We start from the raw sequence: 27,488 nt of genomic DNA, 5'->3' as shown, positions 1-27,488 counted from the left end.
GAGTGTTATCAACATTACCACACTCTTAAAAAATACTAGATTCTCCTCATAAATATGTACTTTAAAACATTTTTTGTAATTAGTGTTTAGTTCTTTTTTAATATTTCTTGTAGTTTTAAGAGTTTAAATAAACTTTTTTAAGTCTAAATTTTTTTATGATCACACAAAATATCGCCCGCTCTAGGCCGAAAAACGAGGCGGGCGGCCGCTGCGCTACCTAGCATACTTTCGTCGAGATCGCCCGCCGTTAATGTGTTAACTTCAAGGAACACATTTAACCCTTTTAGTGCCGAGCAAAAGTATCGTACCTATGCGAAGAATACCGAGCCAATTTGACGAATTTGCTAAGGTTTGGGAAAAAGCTCATAAAAACTCATAAAAGTTTATAAACATTTTTTTAATTCTTTTGCAATGAAATTAGACCGTTTATAACGTTTTATAAATTTATTTTGAGGTAGAGCTTTCTCGCAATGCGAATAGTAAGACGCCCTCGGATACGCGACGATATATCGTCGTTCGGCACTAAAAGGGTTAAAAATTGTTATCTTCAGTTGAGTTATCTGAGTTTGTTTATTTAATGAAACGAATATGTCAGGTTCTGAACGACCAATCGTTTTCTAACTACGGACGTGTAGATAGTATTTCCATTAATATACAGCTAAAATTTAATAAGAAAATAGTTTGACGCAACTACCTTAATGAAGCAACATTTTATTCAGAAGGGAGCGGGGAAATATGCATTGCAAATGTACTTGATGTTGTTGGCGCGAGAGAATTCTCTCAATATCTTATCTCTCGGATGAGTTTTTCCGTAGTTCACCCACTCTAAATGCTAATTGTAGCACGTTGAGATAAATAACGAAAGATAAACGCGGAAAGTATGGTACGAGATATATGCTTATCGAGATTGACGAACTTTGTTCCAACGGTACGCGGATTGTTCCGGCATATATTTGCACCTGCGGCTTATTCTCAGATATCGTGATAAAAGCGCATCGATAATTATCAGTAAATTATCCAGACGTTCGACCTTAAAATTTGTCACTCGATAAGAGCGCGAAATTATTATATCGTTACGACGGAATATTTGCTTGATATGAATTGTTTTGCCGAGGAGAGAGAAAAAAGAGGAGAGAGGCTTGCTGCTGCCTGAGTTTGTTTATTCAATGAAACGAAAATTATTCAATGAAGTAAGAACGGCACGGAATATATGAATCGTTAACGACTCGTCATCGTGCAAAATAAGCGCATTCGACACGTGTGAGATCGAAGAAAACACGAGTTTCTTACACGTATCTTCTCATTGATGTACTGTCATACTGACGTACATGTGAAATGACGCGAAATCAAAGTCGGTCAATGCCGACGGTGCGAAAACGACAGAGAAATGTCTTCTCAGCGCGTTTCTTTAATCTTAATGTGAAATTGAAGAGGAGGAGGAGGAGGAAAGACAGCAATACATCCAATTATGCTCGCATCAGCCGCGTATTTATTACTGCCACGTCTACCGTGTTTTAAACATGTAAATTTAGCACTTCTTCGTATGTAATCACGATTATGAATTTATATAAGTGCACATGGATTAATAACAAGGGAAATAAGAGGATTATATTTTGTATCTTAAGATGATAATGAAAGCGACTCGATTTTCGTCGCGACATTAACGGATTTGGAAAACAAGTGGTCGAAAAACGACGAGAGGTGACTTTCCACTGAATGTGGAACGCCGTATGTATAATTATATCGATTATTGCGCTTATCGTGCGCGATCTCTTTCAATTTGAAACGCCGATGCGAATCGCAACACCTTAACATGGTATGCAAGCTCATAATTCGTAACGCTTTCTTGCCAGGCTCGACGATTCTCCGGCAGGCAAAATTCAGCGTTAGCTCATCCTAACATCGCAATTGTTGCACAATGTCCACACGGACTCGTCTACTCGTCTTTGTCGATTTTGTTTTCGTGCAAATATCAACGATAACATGTGGTTTCCAATAATTCTGACGTCAGATTTTCCGTATTCTCGATTATTTGTCTCAAAAGTGAAACGTAAAAAGATCTCGAATAATCTTCCTATTCACTTTATTTAGCAATGCGGCCATTTATCGGGTGACTTATTGCGGAAGTGAATTTACAATTCTCTCCGAGGTTCCGCTCACGAAGAAGAAAATTTTGCTAGAACAGCAAATTGTTTATTAATATAGTGACGGCAAAAAAAATTTGAGCAACAGAAAGATTCATTAAGAGTATTAATTGTTATTTGCCGGATACATGGACAGCAAAATAATTTGGTTATGTCAACTAAATTTTATTGCTGTTTCAATGATATTTTGCTGCAATAGCAAAATTATCTTTTCCGTGTAACAGATTTTTCTGGTATCATTATATCAACAAACAATTTGCTGTTTCAGCAAAACTTGTTTTCTCTGTACTCTTCCCTTCGTGTTGTATATTTTCTCCATAGAGTATTCCTCAGAATCTCCAGATCCTCATCCGGAGAAAAATAATTTGCTGACACAACAAAATCCGTCAGTTATGTATGGACGGCAAAACAATTTGTTAAAAACACTAATCGCCATTCGCTAGTTTGTTTCGCTGAATTTACAAATTATTTTACTGTGGGAACAAATTAATAAATGTAGGAGACTATTTTGTTCCAACAACAAATTGACATGTCCTAAGGACAAATTTACTCAACAGAATATTTTTTATCCTGGCGACAAAACTGTTTTTGCTCTAATTACGAATAATTCGCTAATTTGGTTGTGCCAACTAAATTTTGTCACAACGAATATGCAATTTACAACGATGATTTCGTTACAACAGCAAAATTATTTTTCCCCGTGCACATTGGTAGAGAAGATTTGGGTTGTGTGTGATAACTATCGAGCGGTCGATAACCTTTCGATTATGCAATAATGCCAACACTAACTTCCAGTGAGGTAGCTCGCCTTCCCTCCTCAAATATATTGACCGTGTATGTATTCTCATTGTTTGCCACGTGCCATTATCCGTTTTCCTGGTAAATCCTATTATTTCTTTGTGCGATGTTTATCGAAAAGGCTGAGTGTAAAGTCCAAAAGCTATTATCTTCATAATTTGTGCAGATAGATAGCGTGCTCGCAATTCCGGCGGCGGTATGCAATTATCGCGTTATCATCGTTCAGGTGTGATGACGAAGTTCACGCGTGCATTCGCAATGATAACTCCCCCTTCCGTATCTCGCGCGATTTCGACGATAGTCTCCGGTCGAAAGGAGAACATGAACCGTGGACGCATTTAATTATAAACCTGTTTTCAGATACCGTTAATATCAGATTTGCATTTATCGGTAGCCTTTGATCAGTTACGCGACTTCGCGCAAATACACGCCTCTCTTTTTAGACGAAAAAGTAATTTCGATCTTGCGAGATCGGAAACGTTTTATTATTTTATTATTATTCATTTTAGCGGACATTTCAAGAATTTTCTCGAGTCACGCTTTGGTCTCGGCTATCAAGCTGTTATAAATAGTTTTCACGAAAAAACTATATAAATATATAAGTAAATATTATAAATATTTATATAAATATTTATATATATCTTTATGCTAGTTGAAGTATCGAGGCATTTAAATTACACGGATGACGAATCACTGCTGGTGGCCTTCACCTGTGATAGTAAAGTAACTATACAAGCTGATAAAGAAAAGAAAAGGAATTCCTCCTCTATTTTATCGAAAGTTCGGTAACTCGTTGAGAAGAGAGCTCAAGAAGTCCCAACTTCACGTCGAAGTAATCTCGAGAAATCTCGATGATTAATCGCAATTTTCTAATTAATCCCGAGCAATACGGCACTAGTCCAGGTACACTAAATCAGCGAGGAAATGACTGCTCGCTGTGGGAATAACGGTCTCTCGCTGGTCGACGGTGAACAGGCATTATAAGTCGAGTGCGTCATTTCCCGCTGCACAATTAAATCCCACGACCTCTCGTTACCCCGACGTGTCGTTGCTCATTAATTCCCGTCAATTCACGCGTAATGTCCGCAATCGCGAGCGTGCCTTCTCGTAAAAAAACGCATGACATAATTACCGTCAGTGCTTGTCTCGCAAGCAGCACATGACGAGTGCAATCATGATGCATTATTAATTATTACTTCACGCATCTGTTCTCTTCGCGTAATCGCGTTAATACACGTGTTCCCGCGGGTCTGACGGACAGTATTTACTTAATCGGAACGCGAAAAGCCAAGAATGTTCAACGCGGCACGATCCGCACTCGACGGTCTTATCACCTTGTACATGCGCCGGAGAAGAGAAGAGGAATTCGACGCGATTAACACGTTTCAACGGGAGTGATTGATTGAATTGTACGGCCGATATTTCTCTCTCTCTCTCTCTCTCTCACGGTACGCGAAACTTTCAACGATCGTTTTTCCGTGTACGAGGCGCAATTCTATCGGGGCGAATAATAATTAAACGTTGCTAATAAGACGAGTGAGATGAGTAATCACGAGTGGTAAATCGCATATAGTTTTATCTCGTGAGCCTCCTCGCTGTTATTTTTGCCGGACACACGCATCAGAGATGTGCATGGTTACAAATAATTTCAGGAAAAAATCGGCATTCTTTCCAGTACTGTGTGACGATTGATCTTTGCGGAGGCTCTCCCCTCCCCCTCCCTCCCTTCCCCAACCCTATCAATATCTCTTGGGAAGAGATTACCAGAGATGCACGCCATCGTTCCTCCTTGATCTTCCCGCGCGCGACGCAAAATGCCAACGCAAACAGATCTCGTTCCGGCACGTGATGTCAGCGTTCGTCTCGGTATCGCTCGTACGGCCGGTCGGCCGTACGAAAGAAAGATACGGCGAACAAAGCGATGCTGTTTCTATCGCTCGGCGATAGTTGACGTTCGTGCTTGCTTTCTTCCTCTCCCTCTCCTCCAGATCCCGCTACGCGGGGTTCTCGTCGGCATTCGTACATCATCTGATAACCCCGTACAACTATTTCGCCTTGTCCGCTCTCTATCTCTCCCCCCCCCCCCNNCCCCCCTCTCTCTCTCTCTCTCTCGCATGTTGTTATTATTTTCTCTTCGTACGTGACCTCGTGTGCAGCAATGCTGATCGACAACTGAAAAATCCGAAATATTCAGCCGCCGATTTCATCCCCACACCGTCCGCTCTCTCTTTCTCTCTCTCTCTCTCTCTCTTTCTTTTTTTATCGTTTTCCCCTTTTTGGCACGCAGATGCAGCGCACTTATTGCGACGCTCCACGTAAACATAAATATTGCGCAATTGTGAGCGCGTGCATTATTGCGCCGCGCGAATCGCGGCGTATGTGCGTATGTATACGGACGGCCTGAATAGAAGATGCCGAGCTCATGAAAGCCTGGAAAATATTCAAACGTGACCCTGATCGTGTTTGCTCCCTTCTTGTCGAATTCTTCACCGGTGATGATCCACCAATCTTGGAACCAGCTTGGACTCCTGCATGACCGAAGATGTAATTCCTAAGTAGATTCCGAAAGAAGAAATAGAAAAAGCGCACTTCAATCGTATATTTTTAAACTTCCTCTTGGTGGCCGGTTAATTACAAGTGTCGTAATTACGTTATTCAATGCTGCTTCATAATTATTTGTAATTTGAATTAATTGTTACGATTATTATTGAAATATTAATATATTGAATGAATTGAACGATTTATGTTTGTTTCTTGTGCGCATATATCACGATTACTTTTTTCCTGAAAGATATGGTCGAACCGCGAGGTTCGATGTCACACAGATGTCACTGAGATGAAGCCCAAAACGCGACATTCCGTTACTTTTTTATCGTATAAATTTTTTCGATAGGCTCGCGAAGAGATTACGTAAAATGTCGTATGATCGTGAGATCCGCGCACGATACTACTATCTTTTCTTTCTTCCCTTCTTTTTCTTCTTCTTCGCGATTGACGTCGAAAGACTTCTATGTATACATGTCCAGATCAAGTGTCAAACAGATAGAAAAATAGATACCATTATCGCAAGTTTGTACGAATTTAATTTGAACGTTCTTATTTATCGGATTATCAGGGCAAGCATCTTGCGATATGGTGGCTTGTCATTTGTTAATGTGATACGCATTAATTCAGTATCTCGCGGTGCTTCGAGATGTTTCGGAAAATATCATTTCAGGGAGCGATTCACTTTTTCTCATTTATTTAGAAACATGTCATTTTTTCTCACTCTTAACGCTTTGGGCCCCAATGGGATATATACGTCCCATTTCCAGAAGATATTCTATATAATAAGAATTCACTTACAGATCGTCAATAAGTACAAATTGTCCAAAATAATTATCAAAGGAAAAAGAAAAAAAATGAGATCCCAAAGGGTTAAGAAAGAAATTCGCTTTTCTCATTTAATTTGAGCTCTTAAAAAAAAATCGGTCATGAGAAATCATGTTGAATAAGTCTAGTTTTTTTAAAGACAAAACAAAAGACTAAAAAAAAGTAGAAAGCAACAATAATCTCGACAACGCAGTGTTCATAAAGTGAATAATTGATTTTATTTTTAAACTGTTTTTATCGGGTTTGTCATAAAAAAAACAGATAATGACCGGCATGAGCAAAACTGATTGTTTTCTTCAAGTTATATAGTGGAATTGATCGACTACTATTTTCCCACATTTATCTACTTATAATTTTTTTAGTCAACAAATCAAAACGAATTATTAACAAACAAACCTAAGGAAATGAACTATGACCGTCATGAACACAATGGACTATGCTTTCTTTAAATTGGATATTATTGAATATTATTCTTAAGAAGTTGACTAACTTATTTGTTTCCATCGGAAAAACCCGTAATTTAAATTTTTGTTTAAATGTTTTTGTTTGTTTATTTTTAAAATTTGCTTTTGTTTGACGAAAATATCTCTTAATGCTAGAAATATATTTCAATCTAGCTTAATTGAGTATTGACTTGAGTATGGATTTGAGTATTGTTTTTATTTTATTTAATTAAACGTGTTTCAAAATACACAAAGAATTTAATTTCTGTTTTTTGTAAAGAATTTTATTATCTTAATATGTGCCTAAGGCAGAGTATGTATATAAAGTAAATTTTAAGTTCTATGCATCATGTAACTCTTTTTGTTTTCCAAAATTCAAATTTTGCTCTTCATTGACTTTCACTATAAGGTCAGTGTTCTTAATCTTTTACAGTGATATAATGGATAAATATTTTTATTTTTATTTTAACGTACAAATTGTTTGAAAAGAAGTGACTTTTTATTCACTTATTTTATTTAAAGCTTAACTCACTGCTTTCTCACTTTTTCAAGAATGAAGTTCATTTTTCTCACTATTTTTGACAGCTAAATCGTTCCCATGTCTGCGTTTTCGGCAAGTGATATCATCGGGGGCAGACAAATGTCTTGATTAACGCTGCATCCTGACTCAATTGTTTTTTCCTTTTTCAGCTCTACGGAAAGTCACGAATATATTGTGAATTTAGAGTCGATTGTTATGCAAATTAACGCAAGCTGCGATATTCACTGCTTACTGTATATATTCACTGCGTACTGAAAATCTATAGTATACGTAACATAAACTACAGATTTTAAGTATTGACAATAAATATCGGAACACAGTCATAGATACTCGATATTTATTTCAAAATTGATTTTGCTCAAAGACAAGTACAAATTATTTACGTAAGATCGCATTTTGTTGTTACTTTGTTATAACGTGAATTGATTGCATTATCGCATCCGCCGACGAATTCATCATCTGGCGAACAGTTCGGGCGCTCGGAAATGTATTATCAACCGCGATTCGTTCTGCTAGGATTTGTATAATCGTTCTCGTTTTCTTTCGTTTTAGGGGAAATCACGAGTCATGTACTGCGCGTGGCACGTGAGGCGCGGCAACGCACACTCGGACCGTTCAGTCCATCTCTCAATGTTCATCAGATTATGCTGGAGAGCCTGCAGAAGGTGAGCAAAACGAGAAATTGCGACGGTGATATATTACGTTATCGCGCAGATTGAGTTTCTTTTCTCCGTATTCGCCATTCTTGTTCTAGCCTGGGTGTATATCGCTATATCTTACATTATGTGAAGAGAATATCTCGAGAACTAAAGATCCGCTTTTTATTTAAGTCGAGAGTTTTTTACAGATTCTACATGTTCATCCGCTTTATTCGGAATATAATATTGATCCGTCTCTTTGTTCGTTAAGTATAGTTATCGCCTTGGTTAAAAATTGCATAAACTATATACGCAAAAAATGGAGACCACTTATTTACTTGTAAACATGTTTACGTACTTTCTGTAAAAATAATGTATTCTGTGTAAATATTATGTCGAGAGAATTACATCAGCTATATGCGTAGAAAGGACTGGAATCGTTCGTGTTATTCATGATTAATTTGTGTACTTTGTCAATAATTCTTTTTTCAAAAAAACGAAAAATTAAAATTGTATATAGGATAGGTTTATTATTCGATTAGTTGGTTCGACAGTTCGATCGTTCGATTGGATCAACAGTGCTTTGCATCCACTGTGCTATTATAATATTATGTAAAACAGACATTGTATTTTTTACTTCAGTTTTTACCGGACGATGCTCACATCCGTGTAAGCGGAAAATTGCACATCTCTCTGACCAGAGTATACGATGGGAAGAACGTGATCGTCTCGCAATTCGGCTCGAGAGAAGATCTACTGCAAGTAAGTAAAATCAAGTGTGTATTCGTCATTCGTTCTGTAACATGCACTATGGTATCCAACGTGTAAAAGGTATATTTTGTCTTTGTTGTGAAAAAAATTGAAATTGATAGAAATTATTTTCGAACTGGATATTAGAGACTTCGATAGTAATTTCCGTTATAAATAATAAAAAATAGTTGTCACCGGGTACGATATACTTTTTTTATTCCTAAAAAAGTTTCTTGGTCTCTTTTATTAATAAATAGCCATTGATAAATAGTTTCTTTTTTAATAATTAATCAAACGATTCCATCGCGGAAACAGCAACTCAACGTAAGGAGTGACAAAAACATCTTCGCGCCGAATTGATAATCTCGTCGTTTTCAGTTTCAAGTGGTATAACGTCAAAATCGAGTGCACTTTATCTTTCGTGAGAAATGTAGAGCACAACAATGTGTGATTGATAATCGTGGTCGCTTCGTTCAACAACATCTTCCCCGTATATATTCCCCGACATATTTTATTCGCTTTTTACACGCTGTGCGCCAAACATGCGTAACGTTTTTACGTAACGATTGAGAACATACGATATAGATAAGATGTGTCGACGTCGCATCTAACGCAACAGTTCTCTTGAAAGAATTCACACTTATTTGGCTATACTCGTATAGTTTTGTGCGTCACGATATAAAGAGATAAAAATATGTTACGAAAATAAATGCACATGTGTCGCGCTGAATAGAGGAAATATAAATTGACTCTTAACGTCACGCGTGTTATTATTATAAAAAATCTCATAAAATTGCCCACACGGTGTTATTGACGTTCACGATAGCGATAAGTTGTATACAAATTTCCTGTTTGTTTCCTCGCGAGTAGTTTCTTCTCCGAAGGACCTGCTTATCAGAATCTTTGCCGTTTTAACGCCGGATATTTTTTTTCATGCAGGCTCTGATGGCCACTTCGTTCGTGCCGCTGTTCAGCGGCCTCTTACCGCCGCGATATCACGGTGTCCGATATATGGACGGTGGTTTCAGCGACAATCTACCTACGCTCGACGAAAACACCATCACCGTTAGTCCGTTTTGTGGAGAAAGCGATATTTGCCCGAGGGACATTTCGTTCCAACTTTTTCACGTATGTACTCGTCGCCCCGACGTATGCTGATATAACTTGATCGCGTTCAATTTGATAAAGATAACTCCGTAATGCGGTCAAATTAACACGAATAATTTACGAATTTAATCACAGCTATCTCGACAGTTGAGATTATTACATCTAATTACCATTACATGTATACTTTGCAGGTCAATCTCGCCAATATGAGCATAGAGCTGTCCAAACAAAACATATACAGATTCACGAGAATACTCTTTCCGCCTAAAATCGAGGTATGAAATATTAATATTTTAATATCGTGAGACAGTATTTGATGTTAATTTTAATTTGCACCGCAGACGCTTTAAATTTATAAACTTAATTTCAGGAATAGTTCTTTTTATACAGACGAATATCTGTCTTAGATATACACGCATTCTTCTAATGCGATGGATATAACTTTAACGCGCTTTTTTGTTACAGGTCCTTTCGAATATGTGTAAGCAAGGATTTGACGATGCATTGAGATTTTTACATCGTAATAATTTGTTAACTTGCACGAGGTGTCTCGCAGTACAGTCAACATTCGTCGTGTCGGAAACTCTCAATGAAAGTATGGAATATGACCCGGAATGTTTGGAATGCAAGCTACATAGACAGGTGAGAGGCTCTCGATGTGAGAACACAAAAAATAAAAATGAAAAAAAAACAAAAAGAACAGAAAAAGATGAAAAACATAACTTAAAAAAACAAGAATACTCTCTCTCTCTCTCTCTTTCTCTGATATATAACAATATATAACTTATTTTATATAGTACGGGTGTTAACATTTAAATTAAAGTTCATAAACTTTGTTGCGATTGAGTTTCTGTTTACTTCACGATCTTTCCTTACAGAAACGCTGATTTAATTACGATCGATATTTCCCAATAGCCTAATATTGTCAATACTAATTTATTATTCATTAACTTAGAATTTTCGTTACTCATAATTTTTCGATATTTCCTATTTATAACTTATATACTATAGTCTATGCACCATCCTATATGTTGTGTTTATAGGAAGCATTGGTGTCTAAATTGCCCGAGACCGTTCTGACAATATTCCAAGATGCTATAGATTCTGCCAATAAGGGACTCGTTAACTGGCTATTCAAACACCGTAGCATAAAACTGTTGTCGTTACTAAGTTTACCCTGCACGATACCGGCTGATATAATGTATGCAACCGTGACAAAGTAAGTAACCGTTGAAATACACACAACATATACACACACAGACATGTACCCATATATATATATATGCACTTTTTATTGCATTGCATGAGCAATTGCATGCTATTGATTACAAATTCAACCGACAGGGTGCAACTTCGCCAATCACGATTATTATTTATCGCATTCATCGGATATATGCAAGAGCGAGCACAACGATCGAGTGTGGCAGGGATTTTCAGCTCCTTTTCAGATAGATTTGCTTTCACATCTCTAAGATTTTATATCAAATACAAAGAGCAATCGTCAGTTGATAGTGTTGCGAACGTTGTGCTCGCATAAGCTCATTTAACCACATTCATTATTATGTTTAACTTCATGCATGTCGTCGATAGTCTGATTGGTAACAAGATAGAAACACGCTCTTTGGAATACAAGGTAATCGGGAATGTTCTGCATAAGCCACAACAGACGTTTTCTTGCTCTAAGCACGTAACACCTCCCGGGTAAGCATCCCAAAGCTTTCTCGATTTCATGCGTGTGCCTACGAAATTATCAGCTTATTATCTAAAATAATATAACCATTAATTGTAAATGTGTGCCTTATAATTGCTACTATTAACACCATCACTATACCTTTTCGACTATCTCAGCTTATCTTAAATTATTTGCTAATTTTACGCTTTACAAATACACCTTAGAGACGCAAGAGATCGTAGAAATATTTTTAGCGTGCAGAGAAAAATTCAAAAAGGTGTGTAAATGTTCACAAGATATTTATTTCCTAAAAAACAAGTATGTTATATATAAATTTCCTATAAAACGGCAAACACACGCATATATACGCATATGTACATATATATGTATACACATACACATATATAGACGTGTATATATATCTCACTTTTATTTCAGAATCATTACTTTCAGTGTTCCGAAATTACGACATAACTTAGACGAGTTGAAGAAATTCATCTTCGATATACTGACTATATTGTTCCCGAAGATTCACGTCTATTTGCAGCCATTGCCTCCACTTATCAACTGCCAGTTTAATATCACGGAATATGGCATGAGTGAGTATACATGTTTCTTAATTCTTACGATATAAATTCTTAATTGTAAACAGAAAATTGCTTGTTATCTGGCTTTACACTAAATACATTAAACAGCCCGTAAGAATATTTCTGTCGGAACAGATTTCTAACATTTATTTAAAAATAGTCAATTTCACAAAGCATTGACAATAATTCTCATATTCTCGTAAAGATTTCCCGGAAGATGTTCAAGCTGGAGACGATGCAGACAGTGTGTATAAGAAACAAAAGAATCTGAATTTGACTCTCCAATATAACGACCGGTATGTACTCAACGGAGATAGTTAACATTGTGCATAGTTACATTGATTAAAATTTTGAGTTGACGTTATCATCGCTAATATATATTTCCAATTCACAGGCAATCGTGGAATGAATCCAGGAAATCAAGTTGTGTGATCAACATGGGCGATTTCACAACAGTGGATGACACTTTCGAGAGTATCCTTCAAGTGAGTGATCAGACTCTAATGAAATGTTTACAAATATAAGAATATAAGATACAAAACATGGCGAAATTGACTGACATTTAATATTTTACTCTTTGTTAGGCAACTTCCGATCAAGAAGCTGTAATAGCGTATTATTATATGGACGACAATAACAAGGTGCAAGTGACAGAAATCTTTGACGTAACGGATTCGGGATCGCATGCTATGCTCTCCATGGAAGAAATGGACACCAATGGCAAACTCGAATTTGATGATTGGGATGAGCACACGTATTTGTCTCAGCATACAATTAATGATGGTAAGTGGCGTATTAAATGTCGATTAAATAAATCCTTTTGATTTCTTCTTTCTTAAATCCGATGATAGATGGTCAGTATTTTAATACGATTAATGAAATCATTTCAATCTTCGAATACGATTTCTCGTTTTGATATTCTTCGTAAGTTCGTTCTTTATGTAACGAGTGATTCTTGTTGCAGTACATACGGAGTCTCTTTACACCGACGGCAATGTACATTCGAGCAATGCATCAGTCGCATCGTTAGACGACATATTGGATAGTCCAAACATGTTTTCCGATCCGGAAAGTGAATGGGAGGCGGATGAGGACCAGGAAAAGGTGCAGACTTCTAAATCTCCGGACAGTTGGCCAGAAGTCGATCAACCGTCTACGAAAAGTCTACAAAAACAATAGTTCGGTTAGTTTTTTTTTTTTATTTTATTTTATGGACCCCCTCAATCCTGAGAAACACGAAGTTTCATAACAAAAGATCGCTGGATTGAGGGCCCGGGTCCTCGTGTTATTCTTGAATTTAACAACTTTTAACAAAATAAGTAGCTAACATTCAAACTTCTTGCACGTCAAAATTATTTAATAAAAAGAAAAAAATAATGATCCAATACAAAATCGGGAAAGAATCACGCAAGATTCGCTATCTTAATTCAAACCAATATTTTTAGCTCTACTGTTATCACTTGTATTTTTGCACGATGATGATACACAAGTTACGTGTGAAATATTCCTAAAAGGTGTCTTTTGGGGAAACATCTATTACCAGCGCGTATTCAACTAAACGTACCTACATGAAAGAATCAAATAAGCGAATATCTAATAATAATAATAATCCGTAATTGCGTCACAAACTATCAACTTAAGCGATTATACGTACTTCCGCCAATTATCTGTATACTCGAGTTTTATTCAGAAAAGTCTCCGTGCTATAGGAATAATCGTACCAATATATGTTTCTACGGATTACAATTAAGATAAATCGTTGATGCGCATATACAAATGCAATACGTGAAGATAAACATGTGCCAGTAATGCCACGTGCATTTATTTCGTAATGCGACGTATATACAGTATTGTATGGTAACTCAAGTTTGCTAATGGGGTTTTAACATTAGCAATGGTTTGCGTGAGCTTGTGGATCTCACACAAAGAGACTGACATATTGGTCGAAAGGCATATACTAGATAGTCTCAAAACCACCGGATATACCTTTTGCTGCGAATCCGTTCGAAGTCGATTTTTCCTCAACGAGAATATCGAAATACCTGTAGTGTCTGGGCAATTAATTAACTCGATTAAGTTAATGATTTAACTCGAAATTAGTTTTATTTTCGCCATATTATATTTCAGAGGCCAGAGGACGGAAGAATCTTTATTGGATTTTCATCGAAAGTTTAATTACGGAAGTATACAATATTTAAAATTCGAAATACGCAATCCAGCAATTTCCTCTTTAATTTCCGATTTAATTCTTTTCGGCAAGAGATGACGATCATTCTCGATTAAAGAAAGGTCGTCAGCGAATTGATGACCAAGGGCTGGAAATTTAAAATTTAACCGTATGTCCGGTGGTACACCATGCATACAGAGTGTACGAAGAAATTTCTATCAAACTGTAGCAGTAGCCTTTTCGCACACCCTGTACAATTTAGAAAATATGAAGTAATAATAAACGTCTTTGTTACCGCGTAATTTCGCTGTCGTCCACGGAGTTATAAAAATATGCCAAATCTGGGTTGTGAAGTATAGTTAGGATACTTATGTACATATATATATATATATATATATATATGTCGCAGGGAAATAATAAAAATGGAAATTTGATCAAATCTCTAAGGTAGATGATCAAATCACGACCCCCACCCCACCGATGATTTGATCATCTACTTTAGGAATTTAATGAAATCTCCATTTTCATCATTTCCCTGCGACATATATATCGTTTAAAGAACAGTCTTAATGTAAAAACTAAAAAAAAAAGTAGTTTTAGGATAATTCTCTCTGTATTTTTGCCCAATTGTGATGTTCCTCCGATCAACTATCGTCGGAACTAATTGTTATAAATCGATTTTATTGTTTTTGAAATATATTAAACTTAAGAAGTTTAATAATGTTATATTGGAACCCAAAGTGTTGTGAGTTGATACAGAGATTTATTATTATTTATAATAGGTGATAGAGAGGAAGGAAATATGTTTTGTGATCGCATATAACTGGGTCTGAGTGTTAAAAATCAAATAAGATGTTTTATATTATTTGTTATGTAAAATGTGTAACTTAATAATTATCGACTAAGAAAGAGTTTAGATTTGTAGCGGTTGGTTTTTTTTTTACCAATAAGTTTTATGTACATATTTAAAATACTTATAAGTCGCAAAAGTACTATACTTAGGGGATAGCTTTATTTGCGTTCCACTTTACAGCGTTATACTGAGTGTGTCGGAAAATATACAGTGACAAACGAAATGTATGCACACTCCGCTTCTTTTTTTGGATAATCTTGGATAAGAAGTAACAGTCCAGTACAGTAACATGACATCATTCTTTTTTACACGCGTATTAATGTATTGAACATATACACAAGTCTTTGTTTCGGTAAATTAGTATTATTATAATCAAGGTAGAGCAGCATTTATATCTTTTGCATGATACTATCCTAAAAACGTGGGGAGTGCAAACACTTCTATTTTATTTTCTATGAATTTGTGAAACGCAAAGTATATATAAACTTTCCAAATGACAGATTAATTCGTTATGATCCGGTTTACTAACTAAGTTTGACTCGATTATAAACAGTTTTTCCCTGATTTCACAATTTACGAACGATTCTTGTGCTCCGTTAAAATACATTCTGAGAAAATCGGTTTAAAAATACCAAGCTTTATTTTTCAAGAATGGCCATAAGGTCTTGCTTACTTTTCACAAACGATGGTTACCACAGTTGTTATAAATGGTAACGCTTATATCGATGTTATATGGGATACCATACTACTAATAAACAAATCGACAATTGAAACAATCCTACTGTTTTAACCGAACTATAAAAATGATCGCCGACTAATATTATTTAGCGTTAATTAGCTAACTAGTATCTAACTAGTATCTAAATAGTAGCTAAATAGTATCAGTTAAATTTAATTAGTTAACCAACTAAGAACCACTAGTTAGATTTGGTTAGCTAACTAAGCACCATTAGTTAGCGGGGATTACGTCGGAAATGTATGTAGGAAATATTTTGTTGCGTATAAATTCCGGACGATTTGTAAAGGAAGTTTGAGAAACGCTTATTTTAATAAACATAAATTTAAGATACTAACAATAATGTGATAAGTATTAACGAAATATTTATTTTTCTGATATTTTTCCAATACTGTTATCTAGATTTTTATACTTCACGAGGTGTCAGATATTTATACATATGTAGACAATGTATAATGTTATACGTTAACACATTATGTGCCACGTGCGTGATACTCGATAAACGGAATAACTTTACTTTCGTTACATATTACTTTCGCAATTTTATTCTTCCCGAAACCGCATGCATTGTGTATAATTGCATCAAACTTGTAAAAGTTCGAAGCGTTTGCTTACACGATTTATGTAGATAAATATATTTCTGTAGGTAAATTGTTCGTATGAAATACAGATAATTGAAAAAAGAAATATCTCCAAAGTAAAGCTTGGCACTTAATGCGTTAATTATTAAAAGGATAAGTGTATATTTACATTTTTTTTACCAAACTTTCTAGTTTCACGCGGAGGCGTTCCTTTATAATCTGCATTTATACAATGTTAAAAATACCAAAAATTTATATCTCGCGGTATTATACATTCGATATGTATTTTTTTATGACCTGTTGCAAATAAAACTGTGCATACACGCACATACGAAAATATCTAAATATAGTTAATATTAACCGATACCGATTGATCATATTGATGATGGTGCGAATGATAAAGAAGCAAAGCATAAACATATCAATATTTATATATACAAACACAGATATTGGGAGAAAAGTTTATATCGTGATCCACAAAGTGGAAATTTGTTAATTGAAGTATAAGTAAGCATTATAAAAACACAAAACAAAACACCGAATGTAATTAAGAGGCAAAAAATAAAATACTGAAATATCGATGGTGTTTTTGTCAGTAAACGTAGGTTAAGAATACAGCGTATAATCGCGAGATTATAGTCGTGAGATTCTCTAATCGCGCGGTATGAAAAGGGGGTAAGATCAATAAAAATTGGAATATTTATTACACTTTTAATATAAAACAAATCGTATCGTATGTGTATAAGTTATATATACAATAATTGAAACCTCCTCTAAAATAACATTGTAAGGCGGAAATTCATGTGACAAAAACGATTTTATTGCACATGATCACGATAAGTATTGTGTACCATACTGTTTTCTCTTTAAAATATCGTGTTTCTTCTATTAATATACAGAGAACAGAGTCCCGTAAGAGTTGAAATTCTTTCTTGTTATTCTGCGTAGCGTAGAGACAATCCATGTTTAATGTTTCCGCATGCAAAAACGTAAAATGTTGAATTCAATCTTAACGTAATGTACAAATGCCTTGTTACATTGCTTCTAGGCGGGCTCCAATTATTTTGTCGTAACATGACCGTTAATATTATCATTGTTTTGAACATATTCAGGCGGGATCCTCTCCAGGGGCAGACGTGGAATTTCTCTGAGCTTCAATGTGAGTTCTACTTTGAGAACTTCCTGCCGCGACAGCGACCTTGTGCTGCGCGGCCAGACACTGTTGTAGCTGCTGGAGCTGCGTAAAATTAGAATAAAAATTAGAAAGGGAACCAAATTGACTGCAGGATTGATTAAGTGTTTTATCAAATTGATATATATATATACACATAATAACAATAACAATAACAATAATAATAATAATAATAATAATAATATGGAAAAATAACATTTCTCATATAAATAGGAAAATATGTTGGAGGCAAACTAATTTACAGGCAAAGTAATTTGACGAAATATATTATGACTTTCATCTTTACTTTAATTCAGTAAGAAAAATATTACTCATTAAAGAAGTCTACTCAGGAAATATCTCATTACGCTAATGTATACGTACTTGTTGTTGCGACAGAGTAGTCACTCCGAGACTCTGCGTCTGCTGGTTGCATTGGCCGGTAGAAGCCCTAGCGTGCAAGGATTTCGTCAATAGAGTTTGTTTATTAACAGGTACTACTTGGGAAGAAGGCGTCGTCTGCGACGCCATAAGCACAGGCTTCGTCGCGGCTGCAAGCATACACGCGAGATCACACATACATACCGTTGACTGATAAGCGCTTACAAGTGTTGCAATGAGAAAACTTCGAACCTCTCCTCCATTCGGAGAGAACGTACTTTCACGAGAAATTTAATTAGAAATAAGACATTGAGGCTTACCCATTATGGGAGCTAATACTTGTTTGTTACCAGACAATATCAGCTGATTCGCAGTTACTGTCTTAGCAACCGTCACCAATTGATTCGATAAGACAGCCGACTTAACTTGATTCGATTGTACTTGACGAGGCATATTATTAAGTCGCGGCCTTTGAGATCCAATGAGTTGGATTGCTTGTCCTCCCTGAAAATATATAGCGCTATCATTACGGTTGCACCGCAAAAGTTAGATTTGAAAGGACCAGTGTTACAAGACAATTTTATATGTACTTTTATACATATCTATTAATGCATCACGTGCTATATTATGTAATAAACAACACGTAAATTCGTATTGTTCTAATTTAATTAGAAACAAATACCTGCGCAAGAGTCACTGCGTTATTATTCCTTATGTTTTGTTGCGATAATCCTTTTACTCCAGATGCTATTATTTGGGCGTGGGCTGAAACATATTCATGTTCCATGAAATACTTAAATATACCGCACGAAGGTAAATCGTATGAGAAAAAATAATTTTGTATATTTTATATTTAAAAAAAAAAATAAGAAAGCACTATCACGATTATTAACCGGAATTTGGAAAAAATCAAATTTCTTATTCGATTTTAAGTCAATTCGTGTCGTTTCCTATGACAACGCTCTGTATATTTCGGTATAATTCTTTTTCTTCGGTTAAAATATTTGTTAAAGTATTAAATGTTTTCGTACCTATTTCGGATATCTTACCAATCGGTAAAGACAAATGAGCATTGGCAGGATTGGCGATCACTACTGTTGGCGTGCTGCCAGCGATGGCCGTCGTCACGACAGTCGCGGGAACCATCTGAAATAGCGTGAGGTTCCAAAAATATTCTTATAAAATAAGGAAAAAATAAAAGAGAGTAACGAGCCCAAAAATTAAAATATCAAGAAAGAATATATTACGAAGCAGCATATATATATATATATATATATATATATATATATATATATATTCCTCTATGAATTCTTATATAAACTTGCTTCAGCTGTAATTGGTTCTTTTTAGCTCTACAACTCGTATTTTTTTTTACTCGTACCTGTTTTTCGATACGTTCTTCTTAAATTTTGTTTTGATAATTTGCCTCACGATAATTAAAAAAAAAAAAAAAAATCAGTCAGACGCAAATTAGCCGGGTTGAATGTGCCATTTAAGAATTAGGTCAACAGTGTGTAATACTAACGCTCGAGACTGTCGTGCAGGTGTTCGTAGCGGACGATATGGGCAGAGAGACGATAACTCCGGTGGGTGTGACGGTGCCACCGGTCGTCGCCGATACATTCAACGACATCGTGATGGGCTGTGACAGGCCAGGGAACGACACCTGTCATACGAGATGAGCACCATATTATATCTTAATCTCTCTTGCAGAATCGTCTAACCGGACGCAAGCGAGCGAGTGATCATCTCGATTAAATTCCGCTTTTCCGTACGATCCCGTGAGCTCGCTCATTTGCGTGACGTTAACGCAAGTTAAACAATTCTGCTCAGCGGCACCTTTCATTCCAATATAAATGTCTATGAACAACCTGAACGTTTTGCAGACCGTTGATAGAATTCGGCAGACTAGTTAGGTTTACGCCCTGCAGATTCACGTTACCCGTCGGCGACGGGCTTGTCATCGGACTCGCCGGTTGACTGCTCTGACTGGAAGAAGCGGTGAGCCGTTCGAGCAGCGACGAAGTGGGATTTATCCCGGGTATCGGATTGTCCGCCGACGGTGTACCTGTTTTCAACGAATTACACATACACGTGAAATTCGAGTCATGGTACGTACAATATAAATTTCTTTCTTATATATATATATATATAAAACAGAACAGAGAATTTATATTATGTTCTAAACGAATCCTGTAAGAACAATAAACGGTACAATACAACGTAAATGTACAAACAATCGTCGTAAGAAAAAGAAAAAAAGAAAAAAGAAAAAATTGTATATACATATAACAATTGTAAATTAATTTATAATTAATTTCATGCAGTTATCAATTTGTAATTCATTTTATGGAAAGTTAACTATACCAGCAAGCAAAGCCGAGAGTCCCGGCATCGATAAGCCAAGCGTCGACGTGGGAACATCCTGGACTCGCGCGAGCCTCACCGCAGTCGCTTTCACGTGTTGCTGCTTAGAACTTAGCTGACTCGACAAAGTGGAGCTTAGGCTCACTCGTACCTGTAACGACGATTGGGCAAACGATTAATTTGGACGGATATCAAAGTGTTGCCAATTAAAGAGGATTACTTGAAGAAACTAACCAAGTTAACTAAGTAGAAATTATCAACGTATTAACTGTTGGTTTGGCAGCGCTGATAAAAAGCTTTGTCGAGTGAAATTTCTATCTCTTGTACCTCTCTGTTTCGTAGGGTACAACGTTGAATTAAGGATTAATTGCGCGCCTTGTTCACTGTAATACGTACTTGGCCGGTAGTGTTGGGCACATTAATCACATTGCCATGACTAATAACTCGAGATGGGATGGAAGTATTAGAAAGAGAGATCCTTCGAGGTTGAAGCTTCTGCGGTGTTAAGTTCGCAGGAGTGCTATTTAATAGACTAAGAATCGCGGCGTTGTTGGACTTGTTTGAAGTTTGCGCATTGTTGTTCATAGCAGCGGCCGCGGCGTTGGCTGTGGAGAAACGGACAAAATATCATTTGTTTGTAAGAAGAAATTTGTTTTCTTTTTTGTTAAACTGTATGTTATGAAAACAGTCATAAGTGGAAGGACGAAGATATACCTCTAATTGCGTTTAAATGGTAGACGTAATGTTTAATACTATGCATTAATTGCAAGAGATTATTATATAGTTGTTTCATAAGAAATAGTTCCAGGTTTCTTAAGAAGTAAAAATTAACATTTGCTTGTGCGTATACCTGCAGCTTGTTGCTGGAACTGTTGCGCAGAATTCATGAGGGAAGTGACGAGAGCGCTTATCGCCGGATTATTCGTATGTTTCTTGAATGGCGGCTCATTTTGGTTCTGATTGGCGGTCTCGCCTATACAGTTCTGCGTTCCCGCTTGCAATTGCGCCTGCTGCAAATTGTCGAGAAATCAATGTGTTTTCAAAAGTCAACAGGGCCTGAGACTGGCCGGAATAAATTTAGCAGCCGTCACAAGATGAAAAGGAAGCTTACCAGGACTGGAACACTGGTGGATGTTGCATTATTAATAGTATTGGCTGACTTTTGAAAGACCAAGAAACCAGGTCCGTTGCAGGAGTTATCCGCCACCGGCAATGAAGAATTATCAATTTGCACGGAGGTTGATGCGTTTGGCCCGCCATTGGTCAGAGACTGACCTGAACTCAATGCGGTGGCGTCGTTCTGAGTAGTGATTTGTGGCATATTCGCGGTATCCGCGTACGGCAGGTTGTTTTGCGCAGAAGTGGTGGCTTCCGTCATTGCTTTCGAGGCTACCTGACCGGCCAAAGTGTTCAATTGCCCTTGAGCCCGCGACAGAATCTGAAACAATACGTGGAATTTACTGGTCTATCCTTTGTAACTGATCCAAATTGATCTAAATGGTTTCTCTACGTGTCATTTTATCTTCGAATCCAATGAAAATATTTTGAGTGTTCTGTTTCGGCGTGAGACTAGCACTGTGCAAGCTCTGTAAAATCGACGAACTAATGAGCGTACAAACCTGTTGTGCTACATGCTGGGATTGAGTTTGCTGCAACTGTTGAGCCACCAATTGCGCCGCTTTCGCCTGTTGCACCTAACACAGTCAAGTGGTACGGTAGAATGCACAGTAGAATAAGATAAATAGTAGATGAAAGAAACAGAAAAGCGGAGGACAATAGGCCACACACCTGTTGATGTACCCGTTGCATAACAGGAGTGCATGTACGCGGTACTTGCCCAGGTACAAGGTGCTTTATTACCACGTTTTTCCTACCCTCCTCCGTAAATATTTCTTTGAACTGCTGATAATAATGATTAGCCACAGCTCTGGTACCTAAGGTAAACCTAGACAGAAGAACATCATCGTTGAGACAATTGTTCAGCTGAAGGTAAATATAAATAATATTATATTACAATCATATCATATAATATACGTTATAATCATCTTGTAGGCTCCTTTAAGCCAAATTATTCGAGAGAAAATTCGGACCAATCCATTGATGACCCAGCATCGATAACACTTCAACTAATAATTGAAAGCTTACCGGCAAGAAGAACCGTTCTTCTCCCCTTCCCGATGATTCTTGTCCATATAAAGCTCTCCCAGGTACTCAGAAGTAGAAGGTCTCTGCAGGATTGAGAGCTTTATATGATCCATTTCACCTTGACTCCCTGGAGCCTCTAATATATACTCTTCTATAACTTGTGGCGAACAGTCTTTTGTGTCTCGTGGCCGCTCGTATGCTTTCGCGAATCTAATCGATCCATCATTGCTAATTAGTCACATGTAGTCAGATATATCATGATAAGAATCAGGAAAAGATAGCGAATGAGATGCAAATGATGCAAAATATCATGAGGTGAGAAGATGCTCTGGTATAAAAACCTTAAAACGTCGACTGGTGTATTCGGTGGAAGCAGAGGAGGGTTTGTAAGAGAAGGGTTTGTAATAGAAGGCGGTACGCAGGCAGTGCTTGTCTTTAACCCCCTTTTCGCACGTATTTTCTGCATGAAGTCCTGTATCGTCGGCCCTTCCGACTGTGTTATCTGCTCCAATTTTCTTTTTCGATTCACTGTGACCTGACATCAAGCAACAAATGTTCTCTATATTTACCATCGTTATTACGCATATTAGATGTCACGCATAACAAGCAGTGCAACAATGTACACATATCGAGCAAATATCTGTGAAATTTTTGCGATCGAAAGCCTAGATGCAATAAATAGGAATATATATATCTTCTTCAAGAAAAAACAGTAGTTATTGAGAGAGAGAGAGAGAGAGAGAGAGAGAAAATATATACAGAACATTTATTATTATTTAAAATATTTTTCGCAGCTAGACTTTCCATTTTATTGCAATCGTTTCTGAAATACTAGACGGCATTAATTAAAATGTATAGATAATTTTATATATAAATTTATTATTAATAGAGTAAGAGTCTTGAATCAGAGGTTTTACCTGAGAGAACTTTTTGGCTTGTCGTATGAGTTGAGGGTCTGTAAACAATGATTTGGACTGTTTAAGTCTTGTACTAGCTAAAGTGGGAATAGGGTTTGGATCCAGGCATAGAGGTCCTTGCGTAACTGCCAGCAGATGTGACTCCAGTATTAATCGTTCCTCATGACTCCAATCTCCATCACTTGTAAGTGTTGACACGTCTGAGAGTATACTCTGCATAAGCGATAATTTTCAATATTTAACTTAAATCACAATCAAATTAGCAAACAACAAAATATTGGCGAGATTGTGTTATCTAAAGATTGGGGATCGATATAGAAAAATTTGTCATTTCTTCTATCTCAAGTGAAAACCTTTAATGAATTGTTTAAAGTGACTTTCCTACATCGGAGATCAAAACGTTTTCTCTAAGTGAAGAAAGTATTGAGAAATGAAAGTTGTGTCTTCTTTGTTTACAAATTCATTTAACGTGCCTGTCATAAATACGTCCGACTCTCACTGAATCTCACCTGTGTCGTTGGTTTAAGAAGTACATGATGAACTTCAGCTCTGTTATGATGAACTTCAGCTTTGTTATGATGAACATCAGCTTTGTTATAAGAACATGCCTTTCGATAATCTCGAACTTCAGCTACTATACAGCCATCATAAAATAAATGTGAGTGACTGGATTCCAGTTGTTCCGCTAGCATAGCTGGCAACTGGCCATTGTCTATGCACGAGAGCAGTTCACCCTGTTCGTAACCCATGAGCTGTGTCTCAGCTAGTGAATTTTTATCGTATTGATTCCCCTTATCACTGCCGGGAGAGAAAGTTTGTGTTAAAATCTTATGATTTATAAAGAAATTTTCTTTCCAAAAATAGGACGAATCGTTAATGGACTAACATGCGAAACGTAAATTTCTCTCCTTCTTGCTGCTCTGATATAGATGTTAAACACTTTAAGCCCGGCAAATTTAATGTTCAATGCTTTACGAGTCTAGTATTAAGCAGCACGTCTCAACATGTCTGCGATATGGAGATATTCACGTTACAGTACTGACACTAAAGGTAGGTTGCCACCAAAGAACGAAAAGTTTAAATTAATAATATAGCTCTTATCACAAAGTTTCTTTTCTGGTAAATTAATTGTCATGATAGCTCAATATTAGCATCAGGTTTGAAGTATTAATTATGCTATTTGACATCCGAAGATTTCAGAAAAACGATATGAGATATCTGAGAAAGGACGATTTCTTACCTATTCCTTACAGCTAATGAGTATCCTTTATTACCAGCATAGAGATTAACGATTAACGTGTGTAACCCTTCTCTTCGCACTAACAATCCCAAAAGGTCGCACTCATTCTCAAGATTGTTCTGCGTGACAATTAAAGTTGAACATTAATGTGACGGTGATGTGGAGCTCGCATATAAAAAACACGTGGTATATTCGCAGAATATCTTTTCTCAAGGAAAATAAAGATAAGAAATTACTTTTGGAGAATGGACCTACCAAGACTGAATCTGGGGTTGCATGAGGAACCTTAGCAAGCTCTTCGAAATAGAGTCTCGTAAGTTTGGCATGAATACTATGCCTGGAGTGATTCTGTTCCTTTTTCTGAGAAGATAAAGATTTATCAGACGCTAAGGCCAATGAATTCTGACCTTGAACATTCTTCAACCAATATCTGGGTGCTTGGTTAATCATATCCTGCGTAAATGATACAGGTATCTCATGAATGTTCATAACAATGTTCATAACAAATTCTGATAATATCAGTGTCGTGTTGTGCAACTAGTAAGAAACGTTCTCCTACCCACCTGAGCCTGCTGGTACGCATCTTCTAGACAAAGGGTTAAACCACTCATTGTAGTTTCTGATTACTGATGCCAATTGATGTCATATCTGATGCGGTAATAATCGTTCATATTCTGAAATACATCCCTTCATATATACTACCTGTTTATGTAAACAGCAATGGATGGTTGAAAATAACATATAATGTTGCATCATTTAATAACTATTTGTAATTATAATTGTAATTATAATTTAATTATAATTTAATTATAATTGTAATACAATTATAATGTAATTATAATTGTAATTTGTAATTAATTTGTAATTTGTAGTTTGTAATTGTAATTTGTCGATTTTCAATTGAATTTTTTTTATATTACGGTTATGACTAACTAATGGGGATTGATTATGACTGAATATTATCTATTACACAAACTGGCAAAAAAGGCAGATATATCTTAAGGCAAAAACTCCATAAATAATGAGACTTATTTGTTTAAGCAGCTTTACAATTTATATTTAAAACAAGAAAATACATATTCAGAGTCGAGAAGGAGATAAAGGAAAAAGTAAAAAGAAACCAAATGAATGCAGCTGAAGTAAAACTAGTTTTGAATAAGGTATGCCTATGTATGTACGAACAAATTTACATTCATCAATCAAATTTTACATTTGTTTGAATTAAAATTTCGCATCATCTAAGCATCAGCTCAACATTATTAACCATTCGCATTTTACTTATGCAATTAGTATTTTTCATTACTACAAGTTTTACGAAATGTAAATTGGACTACTTGTATGCATGTGCGCTCCAAATTTGCAAAAATGTATATGTATACAGTATTCATAATAAACATTATGATTGCGATATTAACCAACTAAATACAAATTATTATCCATCCGAACTGTTCTCATTGCAATTAATTTAAAAGAGGAATTTTAAGGAACGTAAATAACGAAAAGTATGAAAACCAAATTGAATGTTACATTGCATCACACCACACCATGTTTATCTCAATAACTGTTACAATATACACATACACACATAGAGCGAACGTCTCATCAAGCGAGTTTCTTTCTCCACACATTCGAAAATACGCCAAGGAACAACAAGAAAAACACTTCATTCAAACAGATTTATTGTACCTCCGTGACAGACAACAGGCAATTAAACAATAACAACGATTATGACAACCGATTCGCAATCGTACTACATTAACGCGCTATCGGATCTCCGTCGCAGTGACGATCCACATTTTTTTCACGCGGACTCTCGTGAGAAAAGGAAAGGGAATCCCACCGTGCTCGATGAGGCTAATTGATTGTCTATCTCATCTACAGACGACGTGTTCTGGGGGAAGATACATCGGCGGGAAGAAGTGATAAACAAGCAAGACGCAACCGCCGCGATCCCGCGGTCAATTGGCGTTCACACGGCGGCACGCATCGCCGGTTCGCAAAGCGAATGTGAGGAAACGCGACGAGCTGGTACGACGAGAGCCAGAGAGAGAAAGAGACAGAGAGAAAGAGAGAGAGAGAGAAAGAAAGAGAGAGAAAGAGGGAGAGAGAGACGCGAAAATACCTGTGTGTAGGTCGCAGGCAGGTTGCAGGCAAAACAAGCACGAGGGACAACAACGCAACCGAGTGACAGCGAGACGAGAAGAGAGAGGTTAGGGTACGCAAGGCCCACGGGAGCGTGCGACGGCGGTGGTGGCGGCGGCGACGGCGGCGGCGTCGCGGCGACCGCGGTCTCGGGACGCGTGCGAGGCAGCGCCACGTCGGTGCCGAGCGCGGACGGGCGGTCGCGATTTACCTTCGCTGCGCCGGGAAATCGACGGTCCGACGGTAAACATCAGGTGCGCGATGCGCGCGAGAGAGAGCTACACAACACACACACACACACACACACACGTCGCGACCTCAACTCGACTCACTTGTCATAACCTCAACGGGCGCGCGCGCTCGGTCGCGCGGCGCGTGGAGCACAAATTTCTCGCGCTGCTGCTGCGCGCGGCTGGATCAACGCGGAATACGATGGCAGCGGGTTCAGGCCCGGTCGGCGTCACGGGGATTAGTAGCGGGTCGGGGCAGCGTGGCTCTCGCTGCTCGTTCGCGCGCGAGGCGATATTTACAAGCGACAAAACGTCATTTCGCCCGAGAGAGCGCAACGTAACCTACCGCACAAACATCTCACACGCACGACGCACGACACGAGCACAGGTTTGAGGGTAACTGAGGGACCCCGCACTAGCACAGTCGGAGCGGTGGCGCTTCGAGTGGACGTTTTCGTCAACTGAAACGCGCGCTCGGCAGCACCTTCTGCACGAGACCGCCGACT

The 27,488-nt window shown here is 37.3% G+C and overlaps 2 protein-coding genes across 7 annotated transcripts in view; one reads left to right on the top strand and one right to left on the bottom strand.

The window, feature by feature from the left end:
* The window catches only part of LOC106746566 (patatin-like phospholipase domain-containing protein 3), a 24,360-nt gene extending 9,088 nt beyond the window's left edge, over window positions 1–15,272 (top strand). Inside the window, exons 2-13 of one of the 3 annotated variants that reach the window (XM_014623289.1) lie at window positions 7,851–7,963; window positions 8,579–8,698; window positions 9,626–9,814; window positions 9,985–10,068; window positions 10,259–10,435; window positions 10,837–11,012; window positions 11,904–12,064; window positions 12,258–12,348; window positions 12,447–12,537; window positions 12,637–12,835; window positions 13,017–13,235; window positions 13,498–15,272. In XM_014623289.1, the coding sequence (XP_014478775.1) occupies window positions 7,851–7,963; window positions 8,579–8,698; window positions 9,626–9,814; window positions 9,985–10,068; window positions 10,259–10,435; window positions 10,837–11,012; window positions 11,904–12,064; window positions 12,258–12,348; window positions 12,447–12,537; window positions 12,637–12,835; window positions 13,017–13,231 (1,616 nt within the window). In that variant the 3' untranslated portion in view covers window positions 13,232–13,235; window positions 13,498–15,272. Of the gene's footprint in view, window positions 1–7,850; window positions 7,964–8,578; window positions 8,699–9,625; window positions 9,815–9,984; window positions 10,069–10,258; window positions 10,436–10,836; window positions 11,013–11,903; window positions 12,065–12,257; window positions 12,349–12,446; window positions 12,538–12,636; window positions 12,836–13,016 lie in introns of all 3 variants that reach the window. The other 2 variants (XM_014623288.1, XM_014623291.1) reach the window with 2 other exon arrangements.
* Window positions 13,254–27,488, bottom strand: LOC106746564 (transcription factor SPT20 homolog). Of its 4 annotated transcripts, none has more exons than XM_014623283.1 (21): window positions 26,964–27,488; window positions 25,174–25,284; window positions 24,866–25,063; window positions 24,611–24,729; window positions 23,880–24,168; window positions 23,371–23,583; window positions 22,795–22,988; window positions 22,454–22,663; window positions 22,097–22,253; window positions 21,928–22,002; window positions 21,420–21,746; window positions 21,159–21,318; window positions 20,705–20,913; window positions 20,309–20,459; window positions 19,813–20,009; window positions 19,467–19,607; window positions 18,973–19,087; window positions 18,624–18,706; window positions 18,262–18,445; window positions 17,945–18,111; window positions 13,254–17,626 (listed from the first exon to the last, which is right to left on the bottom strand). In XM_014623283.1, the coding sequence occupies exons 2-21, from the start codon at window positions 25,219–25,221 to the stop codon at window positions 17,498–17,500; spliced, it is 3,366 nt and encodes a 1,121-aa protein (XP_014478769.1). In that variant the 5' UTR covers window positions 25,222–25,284; window positions 26,964–27,488; the 3' UTR covers window positions 13,254–17,497. The 4 variants fall into 4 exon arrangements, with proteins under 4 accessions (XP_014478769.1, XP_014478772.1, XP_014478771.1 ...); XM_014623286.1 differs by having other exon boundaries at window positions 18,991–19,087; XM_014623285.1 differs by having other exon boundaries at window positions 27,085–27,488.

This window comes from Dinoponera quadriceps, unplaced genomic scaffold (genome assembly GCF_001313825.1).
Source record: "Dinoponera quadriceps isolate SergipeBrazil2010 unplaced genomic scaffold, ASM131382v1 scaffold1573, whole genome shotgun sequence".
NCBI lineage: Eukaryota > Metazoa > Arthropoda > Insecta > Hymenoptera > Formicidae > Dinoponera > Dinoponera quadriceps.
This window is presented reverse-complemented; position numbering and strand designations above follow the sequence as displayed.